The 16,195-nt window shown below is 39.1% G+C and overlaps 1 protein-coding gene across 2 annotated transcripts in view; it reads left to right on the top strand.

The window, feature by feature from the left end:
- KCNIP1 (potassium voltage-gated channel interacting protein 1) overlaps nucleotides 1-16,195 on the top strand; it is a 390,322-nt gene that overhangs the window by 93,152 nt on the left and 280,975 nt on the right. The window contains exon 2 of one of the 2 annotated variants that reach the window (XM_082255327.1): nucleotides 13,353-13,397. The exons of the other annotated variant lie outside the window; for it this stretch is intronic. Coding sequence (XP_082111453.1) covers nucleotides 13,353-13,397 — 45 coding nt within the window. The remainder of the gene's footprint in view (nucleotides 1-13,352; nucleotides 13,398-16,195) is intronic. 2 annotated transcript variants of the gene reach the window in all.

Below are 16,195 nucleotides of genomic sequence, written 5' to 3'. Positions count from 1 at the left end.
CTGAGGATACTAGGAATGCCCTCCAACATCTCGAGTCACCTTACTATTCAAGGCAATCCCATGTTCACTCCCTCCATTTCACAAGCAGCCTTCAGACTATGGTCATCTCTGGGTCTAACTAAAGTCTCTTCGTTGTACGAGAACACTACCAACCAATTCAAGCCATTTCAAACACTGAGCCAGGAATTCTCTCTCCCTTCTACTCATTATTTTTTTTATTTACAAATCACTTCTTTTCTGCGGACCTGCTGTGGACATCGGCATCTAGTTTTTCATTCCTTAGGCAAGATTCAATGGACATTATTCCAAAAATAGTCTAACATTCTGGGAGATGAAATGTTACCAGAAAAGCTTCAGAAATCTGGCGTGAAACTCACTTTAGAATAATGCATCGGGCCTATCTTCCATTTTGACATCAGCCGGGTGACCCCACACAATCTCAATGCCCGTGGTGCAAATTTATGCACCCCACACTTTTACATTGACTCTGGGACTGCCCCCACATCAGCAATTTTTGGGATAGAGTCCTGGACTATATCCGTCTTATTTCCGGTATGTGCTTACCCAAGGTCCTTGAAACTTGTCTTTTCAGTTGCATACCCTCCCCTATTTCTGGGGCGGGCCCCAGCATCACCTCTCTTTCACAATGGACTCCCCTTTGTCTCTTGGCAGCACGTAGGACCACCAGGGCCAACTGGATTAGCTCCATCCCTCCAAATCTTTCACAGGTTCAACGATCTTTGATATCCTTATGCCAATTGGAGAGACTTGATGCTATGCTGTCTAGTTTTCGCTCTACCCCCAGATTTTTTATTAGATGGAGATAATTTCTGGAGCACACATTTTCAGGAGAGACCCTGCTGGACATTATACGTCCTTTCAGATTTACTGACACAGCCAACTCTCTTGGCAACTTGAAGGCTGCTCTCCCAATCGGCTCAGACTGAATTCTGCTATGTCTAATTTTTTTTTTCTCTCTTTTCTTGTTTTTTTCCTTCCTTATCCTATCCTTTCTTCAATTTTCCCAGACTTTTCTAATTTCATTTATTGGTGTTTGTTTGCACTAATACTGTTGTTTTGTATTTCTTTATTTTTGGTCTGGATTTTGTATGTAAAATAAAGAAAAAAGATTAAAAAAAAAAAAACATTTCCCCTCTGACAAAGATGTTCTTTTTTTTAACCAAAATTATTTATTGAAGAATAATAAAAAAAACATACATCGTTGAGATATACAACAGTAACAATAGAAAAGTTGTACAACAACATATGAGGTTATGACATGCCTAGTGAGTCTGGGAAGCTGTTCCACTAGAAGAGAGGTGCTTGTCACCCCAATGGGCACAAAATGTGAGCAGACATCTGGATCAAAGAAGCAGTGAGGGGAAGTAGGTTCTGCCACAACCTATCTCCCTGTCCCATACTCTTTACCACTGTCCTATTAGTCAATTCCTCTGGGCCTTTGGGCCTTCTAACACATAACTACGTCATTTTTGGTTGAGTAGCTTAGAAAACTGTGAAGATGGGTAAGAAGAAGGGAAATTGGGAAGGTAAAAGAGAGGGGGAGGAAATGGGTGGGAAAGGAGGGTGAACCAGGATTAAAGGGGTATCTACCACCAAGCTTAGTTAGTGCAATAAGTAAAAAGATTTAATGCTTTTGTGTTTCAATAAGGTGTTTTATCACATACTCATTTCGAACAACATTGGGAGTATGTTCTATCCAAGCATACCATCGCTTGTGAAATGAGTTAGCTCTACGTTCCTTGTCTGCTAAGATCCTTTCCATTTCATAATGAAGGTTACTCTATTTTTGATCTCTTCACTGTGGGGAGAGGATGAGGATATGCCATTTTCTTGCAACAGCAATCCTATTAGCAAAAAGAATGCGTGCAATCACCGTCCTAATGTGGGGTGGGAATTCATCTATCCCTATACTTAAAAGGGCTACAGCAGGAGTTAATACACACTTTTAAAGCATGGATTCAAGGGCTTGCAGGGCCCTGAAAGCTGCCATCATCTACAAGATATTTAAGGAATTTTCTGCATATTTCTTCCATCTTCCTTGCACCTATCTGAACTGACAATGGGCTCTGTTAGCCCTGGAGGCTGGTATAGAAAGAAAGAATGATCCGTCGTCCAGGACTAATGAAATTTGCCTATGGACAGATTGGCTGTTGTTGCCTACTAAGACAAACTGATCTTCAAGGCTTCTAAAATTGTGATCAGTGGAGAAAAGCTTACACTGTTCCATCATTGAAAGAAAGACATCTGGAAGTGCCTTTTGTGACACTTTGCCCATTGGACAGCAAGAATGGTGTAGGACAAAACCCCATCCAGATACAAACACTTATGAGTTGATAAGAGTAAAAACTGGTGATCTTTTGGCAAATAGCATTTCTGAACAACATATAAAGGCAGCGCTAGCAGGTAAAATCTATAAATACGTGCTAAATGATTAACATTAATATAATATAATAAAAATAGTACTAAAAATTGGGTGTATATAATTCAGTGAATACATAAATTCATAAATCCATAAAATGCAACAGTGAAAATCAAAAATTCATAAAATGTAACAATAAATATAATCTCCAAAAATAAAGTGCATCCAGTGTCCAAAGATGTAAAAAATATTAAAGTGCAATATATATTTAAGGTGCAGTCCAAACTTATATTCTTCCAAAGAAGTTTATCTGCCAAAAAGTGCTCAAAATCCAAATAAAGTGCCCAAGTGCTCTTCAAAGAAAATCCCCCTATGGGGATGCACTCACCGAACTTAGGATGTAAATGAGCCTTGAATATGTGTGGTACTCCGTTTAGAAAGTAAGAGCAGCCCCACGGAGACTTAAGGTTTCCCTTGCCCGGATGGATGGATGGCTGCAATCCTTTACTATGGGCTCCTTACTACCTCCTCTCCACTCTCTCCCCAATGGTGTACTCAGAAGAAAGGAGAGAAGCCAGACATCGTGAAGCCCGTAATTTGTTTATTTAAAAATATTAGAAACTTCCGGGCAGCGGCACGCTACAGCGTCATTTCCTGCGAACCACCGTGAACTGCACGCCGGCAGCGGACACGGAAGAGAAGGACTCCGCTGTATATGACAATCCATGCTTAATTACATTTTACCTTTGTGAGTACCTCTATTTTCTAATATTTTTAAATAAACAAATTATGGGCTTCACGATGTCTGGCTTCTCTCCTTTCTTCTGAGTACACCATTGGGGAGAGAGTGGAGAGGAGGTAGTAAGGAGCCCATAGTAAAGGATTGCAGCCATCCAGAAAACAGCGGGAGCGAGCCTCCGGCGGTGCGAGCGCCACCCAGAAGGGGAGGAGTCCAGCGACGTAGTACTACGTCGCTAGACGATAACGAGCCACATTGCTGCAGTAGCAGCAATGTGAGCAGACGTAAAGTGGTTAAACATATCTGCAGCTGACAGCACCATTGTGGTCTGCAGTCTGCTCCCAGCATATCTGAAGTTGTCAGACAAATTTGTTTGATTTCTTTTTATGAGGAGGTAAGTAAAACCTTAGACAGAGGCGTGGCTGTGGATGTGGTATACTTGGATTTTGCAAAAGTGTTTGACACAGTTCCTCACACACGGCTAATGTGTAAGGTAAAGCCTACAGGCTTGGAAAACTCAGTTTGTAAATGGATAGAGAACTCGCTAAAAGACCATATTCAGAGAGTAGTGGTCAGTGATTTATACTTTAGGGTTGTTAGAGGTGTACCTCAAGGTGCAGTGTTGGGACCCTTACTTTATAATATATTTTTAAATTATATGGGGTGTGGGCTTAAAAGTACAATTTCAGGCTTTGCAGATGACGCCAAGTTATGAAGTGGAATAACATCCTTACAGAATGTCTCTTACAAGCTGACCTCCATGCACTGTTTAATTGGGCAACTATTTGGCAAATGAGGTTTAATGTCAATAAATGTAAAGTTATGCATGATGTCATTATATTCAGAGGCAGGGATGTAAATTGTAAATGCAGGGTCTCCTACACAATAGTGCAAGAGTTTCCTCGGGGCTGGGGAAACCGCTTCTAATTGTAAGTGGCTGTAATTTTGCTTACTGTAAGTCCTAATATAGTTTTATGCTAGGCTAGTTTCCTCTTCTTTGGGTTTTTCCTATCTAAGACATGCATTAGTCAGCAAAGACTAGAGTTTATAAGGCATATTGATAAGAGCAATAGACCTGCTTTATGAAAAGAGGTTTTTATCATCTAGAGGTTTTTTTTAATCATAGGGAGAAGAAGGAATGTAAAGGATGAACCACTGACTGGGAGTTTGGTAATGTTTGAAGCAGAAAACTTGGAACACATTTAAGCATTTTCTGGGAAACAGTAATGTTATGGACGAACTATAGATTAATTGCACTTTATATTGTAGATTATACAACTGTATTTATTGCATTTTACAATATCGTTTGAATTTAAACATATGGCGCTTTTGCACTTTTTATAGCACCTTTCTGGATTATTTTAAGTGCTGTCCTATATAGTAAGGATTGTACATATTTGTTCTATATTAGATTAATGTTATTTAGATTATAGTTACAGCAGCCTTAGAGATTTCAGTTACATTAAAGATATTAATAAAGCAGAGTTATTTGATAATAAAATGTTTCCTTACTGTACAGCCTCAATCGACTGTACAACCACCAAACAATATATATGGCTATTGTCTCTCAGTTGACACACTTTAAAGTAATTGTAAAATTCATTGATGTTAAACCCATTTTTTAAAAAGACAACTGTTACCTTGTCATAGCTCCAGGTTTTTTTCCCTATAAAAATGTGGCTATAACTGAATCCCTGCCAGGTAAACTGCAGTTCACGTGATCGCTGTAGCAATCACTAAGCAATCCATGGACTCGCATGCTTAGAATGCCACCCCTTCCGGGTGCAGTGTGTATATACCGGTGACATCATCGACTGCAAAACATGCTAATATCTCCTAAATGGGGCAAGTTAAGAAGATATTCATTTTACCTACAGGTAAGCTTAATTATAAGTTTAGTACCACTTTAAAAAAATATTAGAGTATTATATTTTACAGACAATAGGCACAGATATTGTACAGTGACTGAACAGTATACTGTATATGCAGCTTAGTTAGGCCACAATAAGACAAGTTATTTTTTTTTCATGAAATAATCATTTGAGTGTATTTTTGAGAGTCAATATCTACAACTAGTGCACAGTAGCTGGACATTATGCAACCAGCTGGGTAGAAGCACAGAGGAATTGAAGAAGTTGATTGTATCTTTATTCAAGCACTGAGGCAGTGGCCTGATATATTATATAGTGGCTTGAAAGTGTTTAAGTAACTTTATTAGACCATAATATAAGAGGGAGAGACAAGGCAGATTTTATGAGTGTGTTTAAGTGTGTTATTTGAGAGTGCATTATCTGAGAGACAATAGTCACAAATATTGCACAGTGGTTGGAGAGTATGTAAACAGCTTTGGAAAGCCAGAATGTAAGGGTCCTTTCACACGGCCGCTCCGTGTGTCCGCAAATCATCCAATCCGTTTGCGGATGATCTGCGGACATAATGTAAGTGAATGGCACTGCGGATGTCAGCGGAATACCATCCGCTGACATCCGATTTTCCTTCTTTCAGTTCTGTTCCATTTTTTGGAACGGAACAGAACCCTATTTTTCTATCCGTGTAAAAAACGGAAAGGAAGGAAAATCAGATGTCAGCGGTGTCATCCGCTGACATCCGCAGTGACATAGACTTACATTAGGTCCGCATATCATCCGCAAACGGATGGGATGATATGCGGGCACACGGAGCGGATGACAGAAATGTGATCCGCTCCGTGGGAAAAAAAATAAAAGTCCCGCAGCGGACCTTTCACACGGAGCGGCCGTGTGAAAGGAGCCTAAGAGAGAGCAATGAGGAAGTTTTTATCTTGTACCAAATATTAGAATTGTTATATTATGAGACATAATATCCAAAAATATTGTTAAGTGGCTGTACAGTATGTAAGCAGTTTGGTAAGGCAGCAATGTAATAGAAAGAGGCTAGGAGGTTTTTTTTCTTGCAATACATATTGGACTTGATTATCTGAAAAAACTGTATTCATAAATATTGCACAGTGGCTGGACCATATGTAAGCAACTTGGTAAGGCCGCAATGTAAGAGGGAAAGATGAGGCAGGATTTATCTTGAAATAAGCTTTAGAGTGTATGAAGCTACACTAGCCACAAATATTATACATTTACAGTCAATACTCTACTGTACACAGTACATATATAGCTTAGTTAGGTCACAATGTAGGAGGGAGAGTTGAGACTGTAAGAGACAAAGAATGTAAGAGACAAAAAAATTTAAGAGACAAAAAAAATGAAGAGACACTAGCCACAAAAATTGTACAGTGGCTGGATGGTATGTAAGTAGCTAGAAAAGGCTGCAATGTAAGAGGCAGAAATGAGTCAGTTTTATTTTGAAATTAACATTAGAGTGTATTATTTGAGAGACAACATTGAACAGAGGCTGTACCACAGGTAACCAGCTTGTTTAGGCTTGAATATAGGGAGAGATAAGGCAGGTTTTATTTTGAAATAAACATTTACTCAAGAAACAATAGCCCCAAATATTGAACAGTGTATGGGCAGCATGCAAGCAGCTTGGTGAGGCCTCAATGTAGAAGGGAGAGATGAGAAATAATTTATTCTAAAATAAACATTAGGGTGTTATATTTCAGGGGCAATAGCCACAACTATTTTTCATTGGCCACACAGTATGAAAGCAGCTTAGTTAGGCCACAATAAACGAAGAAAAGATGAAGTCATTTTTTTTCTTGAAATAACTATTAAAGTGTATTATTTAAAAGTCAAATAGTGTACATTGGGCTGGATAGTGCATAGCCAGCTTGGTAAGGCAGAATATTATTCAATATTAGAATGTATTATCTGAGAGATAAAAAGCAGTATTTACCCTGCAGCAAAGATTAGACATTATAGACAAGCAAAAAATTGGGGGAGCAAATTTGCTCGCCCAATTTTTTGCTTGTTTATTATGTATTCGGTCTGACCAGACTTCTGAGGTTGAGCACCCCACCCCCCACACACACCTGTACTCTATCAGTGTCCATTATCAAGTAGATATAGGAGGAGTCCCTTGTAGTGCCTTAGCACATCTCTCCCAGCAAGGAGTGTTGTCTCCAAGGGTTAGAGAGGCTGGATTCACCCCTTTTTTATGGATAGTGTAGGACCCACTGACAATGGGGTACTTTGACGTAGTGGTGGGCTTGAGCACGATATGGCCATAAGGTGGGACCAAATCCCCATTTTTATTTATGGATTGTCTCCATATTTGATAGTCATTTCTTTTGCATGTGTGCGCTATTCTTTTTTAATAAAGATTAGACATTTGATAGCTGTGTCCTCCAGGAAAAACATGAGAGGCCTTGCATTAGATCATCTCGTCATGACTCAACAGCTTGGTCGCCTCTTCCAAAGGCTAACATGATGCATGCCTCCTAACTAATGAGCCATTGATGCAGTTAAAAGAACCCAAACTCACCAGGGATTGTCCTCTTTCCATGATCGCACCGATACTCATTGATAACATGCTGCTGCTGGCGCAGTCTCTGCAGCATGGCCGAAGTTGAGTTTCAGTTCACGGGGGTGTCACAATTGAGGCTTGGCAGGCAGCTGATGTTGGTGCTGCAATTCTGCCCATCAGACATTGTGCTGGATATGACTGGACACAAACACTTCTACTCTGAAGAAGGACATTTTGAAAGCCAGGGTACTTTTGTGATGTACTCCTGCACAACCAGGTTGATAACATGTGTCAGGTAAGGTACATATGTGATTTTTTTCCCAGGCGTAGAGCAGCCAGCAGGTTCATGCCATTTTCACACATGACCTTACCTTGCTTAAGATGAATCAATCATATCTTTACCTGGGTCTAGAGAGCTTCCAGCAGCTCTGGTCCAGTGTGACTTCTGTCTCCTGTACATACAAGCTGAAAAACAACATGATGTTTAGCATGCAATGTTGCATGCTCGGGCACTTGAGGGGACTGCTGATTCCGAGAAGTCAGAGAATGAGGCCAATGAGGGCTACAGGCAAGGCAGGTGGTGGCATGCTTCCTTTCCAGCTTCCCAGAAGATGAACCCAGTGTGCCATGAAGGATATATACAGTAGCATTCCTGCCCATTCACAAGGGAACATGGGTCTGTGGACATGTGTATCCAGCTGCTGCCAGTATGGTCCAGCAACAGGCAACAGAAACATTATATTCCACATGCTGGTGAAAGCCAGGGATGGCCTCCTGGGCAAATATTTTGCGGATGGTTACCTGTCATTGTGGTGTAGCACAGGCCAAAAGAATTATTGATTTCATGAGCTGTAATGGGATCAGCTGAAAAATCCATCATCTGGGCATGGCTGGTGGTCCATCTGTTTTAGTACTGTATATGCAGCAGAAACACCTGCCCAGGAAAAGATGCTGCTGGAGATTGAGGAATGGGAGCAGGTGAGGTTTAAGTCTTCACTTGATCTTACTCCATGTGGCACTAGAGTCCCCAGAAGTTGCAGCACATGTAGCAGGTTTCAAGTGCAGATGACAATATTTTCAAGGATACTCTGAAAGTAACACTAACAGCACAGAATGCAGTGTGCAGTCTGGGCCTGCTTCTCAGAGTGTCCTTGTTGCCAGAATATTTCAAGAAATACAGTAAATTTTCCTTAGTACTACATTTATTGTGTTATGCACATTATTTACTGTACTTGTAACATACTCAGTTTTGTAGTTATTCAAAAGACTTGAGGCTGCTGTTGGCCAACTCTGTCTTGGATGTGATTTTTGCATGCCTAGCAGACTCAGAGCTGTTACTCAGTTTACACTGTATAATGTCTCCCCTTGCTTTTTTCTGCAACTACATAAAAGGTTATGTAGGAAATTGCCAGAATTTGGAGGACTATGACATGCAGGAAAGAAGGAGGTTCTGCGAGGGAACGGATTACCCTGTAGTAGTCAAATTTTTGTAGTAAGTTTAAAAGCACATTAAAAGTGAATAAAGAAATACAAGTAAGCATTCATAACTGAAGTCTATTACTTGTGAATAAAACCTTCCTTTCCACTTTTGTTATATACTTTTATTTTAGACCCACTGATGGTGGAAGGGTTCGGCAAGGTGCTGTCAGTGCCCTTTCAGAGGACACACCCCTTAGCACAGCTTCACATTTTCTTCAGCCAGCAGGAAATAGTTATCACTGGCTCTTTCAGTCATTAAAATTTAAAGTGATACTAAACATACAATGTTTAATTGCCATAATCCCTTCTATTTACGTAAAAAGATCATGGCACTGTATTTAAGTTAATATAAAAAATCATCTTACTACCTTTTTTAATCATTGCTGTTCATAGGTCACATGACATTTCCTATGTCTTTCCTGCCTTCAGAAAAAGTTTAGAGGGGTGAGTTTCTTGTACTCTGATGAAGAATCTGTGTCTGCACAGTGCTGATTGGTACTGTGTTGATCACATGATATAAAAAGCGCTTTCAGATTAGAGAATTCAAATAAATAATGATAGCAACAAAGTGTGTAAAGCTTCAAACAAATCTATATTTCTGTGAAATAGACTCCCTCCAGAGGTGGTTCTAGCTAGCTCCCTAGATTGCTTTAAAAATTGCCTGGATTCTTTCCTGGGCGTATATAATATAAATGGATACTAATATGTATAGGTAAAGTTGATCCAGGGAATATCTAATTGCCTCTCGGGGAATCAGGAAGGAATTTTTTCCTCCTGCTAAAGCAAATTGGATCTTGCTTTGCTGGGGTTTTTTCACCTTCCTCTGGATCAACTGTGGGTATAGGATTGGGTATATGGCATTGTATGGTTGTTTTTTTTTTACGTTTTTTTATTGCTTGAGCCAGATGGTCTTTTTTCAACCTGACTAACTATACTATAAATATATATATATATATATATATATATATATATATATATTTAAAAAAAATGTTTATTGTTTTTTTGCAATAACATGGTTGTAGCTGAAATAAGAGACACTGTAAAGTGATCTGGAAGAGATCTGGGCAATCATAGGCTGTCTGACACCACCCCAGTTTGCGTCTATGGTATATGCTGGGACTAACAGGGAGGTGAACCCTCCATCAATCACCATCTTACATCCCGCCCACATAGTGTTTAGCAATATGAGGACATGGAGGAAGAGGGAAGGAGGGGGGTGAGCCATTTACCACTGTGTATGCACCCACATGTGTGAGTCTATAGTTACATGGACCGAACAGATAGGAAATAGAGCAAATTAACAGCTTAGAAGGAAACTGAAACTAGAGCATGCTCAGTAGATGTCAACAGCTAGTCTACACAATCTCAGGCTGCAGAGGGGACATAGACAAGGAGGGAGGGACAGCGAACAGCATGGTCAACCTGGATTTTTACAGTCTACAGAAAACAAATACTCTAGTTGATGAGTGAGTATGAACACAATGTAATATAGCATGTATTCAGAGTTTTTGATAATTTGGGTTTAATGACATTTTAAGCCAGGGTTGTAAAACTGGTGGCCCTCCAGCTGTTGCTGAACTACAAGTCCCATCATGCCTCCGCCTGTGGGAGTCATGCTTGTAACTGTCAGCCTTGCAATGAAATAATGTATGAGATAATGGTGGTGAGCTTGAGTATATGGGTCCCACCCCCCACTCTCTGCTCTGGAATTGACTGACAGCAGGAAGAGACAATGGTACCCGCTGTTCTCAGCAAAGCCTGTGAGACCAGGAAAAATGGAGACAAGACCTACAGCTTGGCACAGCGCTGGATAGATACAGGAGTCAGGTAAGTGTTGGGGGGGGGGGTGCACAGTGGAAGGTATTTTACCTTCAGAGAATGCATTAAGGTAAAAAAAAAATACTTTTGAAGCATCATGACATTTACAAAATACAACAATTTCTGTTATTTTGGAACCCCTTAACCTCAAGCCATACCCTGAAATGTCTCACTGTACAATGTTAGAAGACTGTCAGTCCAACACTGCATGACAAGAGTTTCCAAACACAACACATTCCAAGGACTGTTCTAATAACATTGCTAAGTAAAAGACATTCTAGCAATTGAACCTTTTATATAAAGAACCTACCAATAGCATTATTACACACACACACACTTAATTGTTTTTTAGCAATAAGTAAAACATATAATAGTTATTTTTCTTTATCAACACATTTGGATGATAATGCTGTGCTAAATACCCTCTTCAAAAGGGAACAGGAGGCTAGGCAGGAAAGCACCCATTTGGCAAAATGAGCCAATCTAGGCTAGTGGTTCATGGTGCAGCCCTATTAATGGTTTGTAAAGATTCATCGACCTTGGAGCAATCAAAATATACCATGCTCTTCGAATTTCTGGATATGGTTACAGTCCAGTACTCTGCGCGTGCCTGTGGCTGCAACATGAAGAAAATTATGTTATACAAACTGCAATAATTACTGCTGGTGATGGTGCCGCTGATGATGCTTCTAATAGACGTGGAAGAAGCAGGATTCACTCCTGTATAGAAACATAAATTTATATCCTAGTGCTCTTTTATTTAATATTTGCAGACACCCTGTCAGTAGGGGTGTTGCTACTGGCAACAATCATTATGGTAACCTTTAAATCAATGATACACACATGCTACAATGAGAAAGAGGGTGCTTCTTCTGACAATAGCCATTGGATTTCTGAACATTTTGGATGTTTAACATGCATTCCAGATACTGAAAATTTTTAAAACATGCAAACAACAGCTAGATGATATATAAAACATGACTTTAAAAGGTTCAAGAGAAAATAATGAAAACAATTTAACTTACATTAATTTTAAGGTATACAAAACAATAATTATTGCAAAAGAGGAATCTCATTGAATAAAGTCCAATTTCTTTTGAAGAGAAAATTGAGCTGTTGATGAAAAATAAAATAAAAAAAATCTGTTTTTTGCTTTTTCAGTTATTTGTGCCTGAGTGTTTTTCTGTGATTTCTGTAGGGATGTTAGATCATATGGTCGTTTAAAGTCAAGGTCTGTGACCGGCAGCTCATGGGACTCCACAAAGCTCTGCATAGTAGGATGGCACAAAGAGCTCCTTATAGAATTTTTCATCCAAATATTGAATTCTACTAGTCACAATCAGTCCTGTGATCAGAATTTGTATAGCTAAAAGATAAAATGACATCTGGAAATGCAAAGTCAAATGTGTTCATTTCAGAAAGTTATAGGCTGGGTTTATGTCATCACTTGGAATGAGCGAATCAAATCACCATTGAGGTTGAACCTTGGTCAAGCTTATTATATCTGCAAATATCATCTAATCTGTAAACCAATCTGCAATAGTTAGTGTTGCTGATTCTTTCTTTTTAATAGAACATTTAAAAAATGCATAGATCTTTTAAAGGATTTTAATGCTGTGTGAGCAAAAAAAAGGAAGCAAGCATTTGAGACCCTTCTTACATTAAAGCCAGCTTGTAAGCCCCAGGGCATTAAGCAGACAATGTAAACGGTGCCACCAAAGCAACAGCCTGTTGCTAATGTTAACGAAAACACGTGAAACCTTATTTAAAAGAAGAAAAAACATTTATGTAAAATGAAGAAATTTCAAATCACAAAATAAGAATATCCAAAAGATATTTTATCTTTTTAATCCTGTTTTTGGTCTTTTCTACTCTCAGTGACCCATTTCAGGTGAGCAAAGTTCCCCGGCATCTTTACTCTGGAGCATGTAGCCTTAAATGCATCAATGTCATGCAAATTCCTTAAACCAACTAAAGTTTTAGGATTTTGAAGGTTACCTTGCTACAACTTCCATGGTCTGATTATTCATCTCATTGATATACAGAAAACATTGTAATACACTGTAATGATAATGTGAAAAAATAAAATAAAATAAAGCTAGAATAAAAAGGCAAAGTCAAACCTGGTGAAATCTATTATAGGAGAATATTAGGCAAGCTGCCTGTGGAGCTGGTTTTGGATGATTTGCTTATGTCTAACGATCACTGTCATTCTTAAAACGTGTACAGTATATTGCATTGATGAGTGCACCTTTTTGAAGCCATGCTAAGATATTTGACAGTAATAAGCTTAGCAAATCTTTGGAACACCATGAAACAATTAACAATAGAACTAAATATTGCATGCATGTTTTTAAATATTTTCAGTATTGATGTAGGCCTGTTAAAAATCCAAATACTGTAAATGCATACATGGTTTAACACTGCCCCCCCCCCCTCCATCTTTTAAAATCACATGACAAATGTCTTGTCTGTACCGGACCACCTAGTTCTATACCAAATATGAGAACTCTCTACTATACATTATTTCTTTTACAGGTCAGCTGTATGTTATGGACTACGCTCCTCGACAAAATAAGTCAGGTAATGGATCTTTCTATTTCTGACTTACTGGCTTAAGCATTGGCATCAGAATCACCACATGCTCTATGGATACCATTTGTATGAATTCATTGCTATGCAAAAGCTTTTCATGTTGCATTCTACAGTGTAGATCTTTGTAGGTCTACATACACTTAAGGACACCATCATACAACAGCATCATACAGCAGCATTAAACATAAACATCAATGAAATCATCATCGTAAAGATTGATTAGTGGATTTTTATTATGTGTCAAAAATCTGTGTGAAATTAAACATCATATGCTTATATTTAAATACTGTATACACCTCAAGAAAATAAGCATTGTGTCCTACAAAATGTCACCTGTAAGTCTGATGACATCAAGTTTAGGCCAACTGAAAATTTGCCTTATTTTGGCTATGGATTGAATTTTCCACAAAAAATAGAATGCTAGGTCAGAAAATTCAAACTAGGGCTAATTTAGTCAGATGCATTAAATTTGCCAATACATTTTTGAGCTGTGGTGCCAAGATGGGACACCTCAATGGAAAACACACAGACATTGGGAGACTATACAAACACTATGCAGCCAGTGTTTCTTGTGGGCATTGTATCCAGGACCCTTACCTTGCAACACTAAAGTTCTAACCACTGCCCCTAAAATATCATCATAGAACAGAAAAAGTTATCAAACGTAAGTGTATGTAAACTCTAACACTGAACTTCTCTTATTTGCTTCCTTTTCATTCTGTTCCATTGAAAGCGTCCTTTTCATCCGTTAAACATATCATTGAAAGCGTTCTGTTATATCTGTTGGATAAGTGGAAAAAAAACTGTTGATCATGTCAGAAATTTAGAGCTATCCTGTGTCCTGTGCACACTTCCTGTGTTATCTCAAGGAGTGTAATTAGCCCTCCATGTTCATATCTTGGACTATATAACAATGTGTCCCTATTTTGTGGGGTTGAGAATTCAGATTAGTTTAGTAAAAAAAAAATGCTGGCAGGGCTGACTTCATTATGTACACAGACATCCTGTGTGTTATCAACATAAAACAAGGAAATAAATAGCTGAGTGCATTTCTGGCAGATCAACAGGAATTTTTCTGCACTTGTAGGGTCTATAAAGGGACAAACGTGGGCAAATGTGCATGGAATGCAGGAATGTAGTGCATATATATATATATATATACATATTTTTTTGCCCTGACATACAGTGCATGTTTTTGAAAATTCCCATGATCCATGCTCTGAATGGTTTTGTTTTATGGATTTTCCCTAATAAAAGGGCAGTGGCACATTGGTGAAGAAGTAGGGGCCTAGTGATCTCAATGAGCTTAGTAGCGATCCTTTGCACGGAGTGGATATCTTGTTGTGCTCTAAGAAGTTCTGGAAAAAAAAATAGTAATGTTGACGCTGCTTGGTGTTCCCCCATCCTGAGGGGAAAGTAAATTACCATACATAAAAAAGGGGGTCCTCTCTGTTACTGGGACTATACAGGGCAATTTCTAAAACTACAACACTATACTAAGTTTTCAAAACAAGTATATTGCAAATGTCTTAAAATATATTAATATATATTGCAACATTTAATAAAAATCATTGCTTTAAATTAAAATAGTACAAATCGTTTACAATTCCCTCAAAAAAATAGTAATGTTGACGCTGCTTGGTGTTCCCCCATTCTGAGGGGAAAGCAAATTACCATAAACATTACTGGTCACTAAATAGGAGTTAATGGCCTAAAAGAAAACTTGGCTGTTCTCGCCACACATTTATATTAAGCCTGTTGCACCCATTGAAAAAAAAATATTATGCATCCGCTTTTAAGAAGAGTCATATCAGTAAAAAAGCAGTAAAGGGAACCTAAAGAGGATCTTCAGTCTCCCTCCAAAAAAGAAAATACAAGTACTCTAGCTGCTGACTTTTATTAAAAGAACACTTACCTATCCAGAGATGCAGCGCCAACCCCACCCGAGCCAGTTGTTTTCTTGTCTTTGGGTCAGCTATGCCACCATGTTTATTAAGGGAAGCCAGTTGTGATTTCTTTCTCAGTCAGCTTTCACTTGCACATGCATGAGCTGCGCTGCAGTTTGTGAATGGTCCCACAGCCTTCTGGGACCTGTGACATGTCCCAGAAGGCTCCGGGCAAAGGAAGGGGCAAACTTCTGCTCGGATAGCCTAGGCAGTCCAAGCAGAAGTGGAAGCTACCTGTAAAAACTAGGTACCCACTCCCACCCCAAAAAATTAAAACGTCCAAAAGTGGTAAAGGAGGGAGGGAGGGAGGAGGCAGAAAAGTAGAACCCTTTGGGTGAAGTTCCACTTTTAATGAACCCCCCTTCATGTGGCCCTCTGGGGAAATGGGTGTAAAGGTGATATCCTCAATCTGGAGAGGAGCTGGGCTTAAATAGCAAAGAGACTAAATCCTTGTGAGGTCCTGTCCATTACAGAGGAAGCAAACTTGGTCAGACTGCTGTAACCCTGTAGCATAAGGTACCCATCTGTTACACTGCTATTGAGGTGTGTTTCTGAGTAGCTTCTGTAGATGTGTATTATAAAAAAAATCCTGCTGTTCTGTATAACTTGTAGGAGAACTCTCTTCCTTTCTTTTCCATTGATTGATCACCTGATTCCTCTCATGACTTAGCACTTGGCCCAAAATCGCTGGTTGTACAAACAGTCATGTATAGCTGCAGAAGCCAACAGCCTGTCATTCTTTTCTATGGGCTAAACAGCTGCAGCTCTTCAACATGCATGTGATTTAAACCGCAGGAATCCAGCAGATTCTTGCTGCTGGAATTCGCAGTGTGTGCTAAA

This window comes from Pelophylax lessonae (genome assembly GCF_965119305.1).
Source record: "Pelophylax lessonae genome assembly, chromosome: 4".
Lineage (NCBI taxonomy): Eukaryota > Metazoa > Chordata > Amphibia > Anura > Ranidae > Pelophylax > Pelophylax lessonae.
This window is presented reverse-complemented; position numbering and strand designations above follow the sequence as displayed.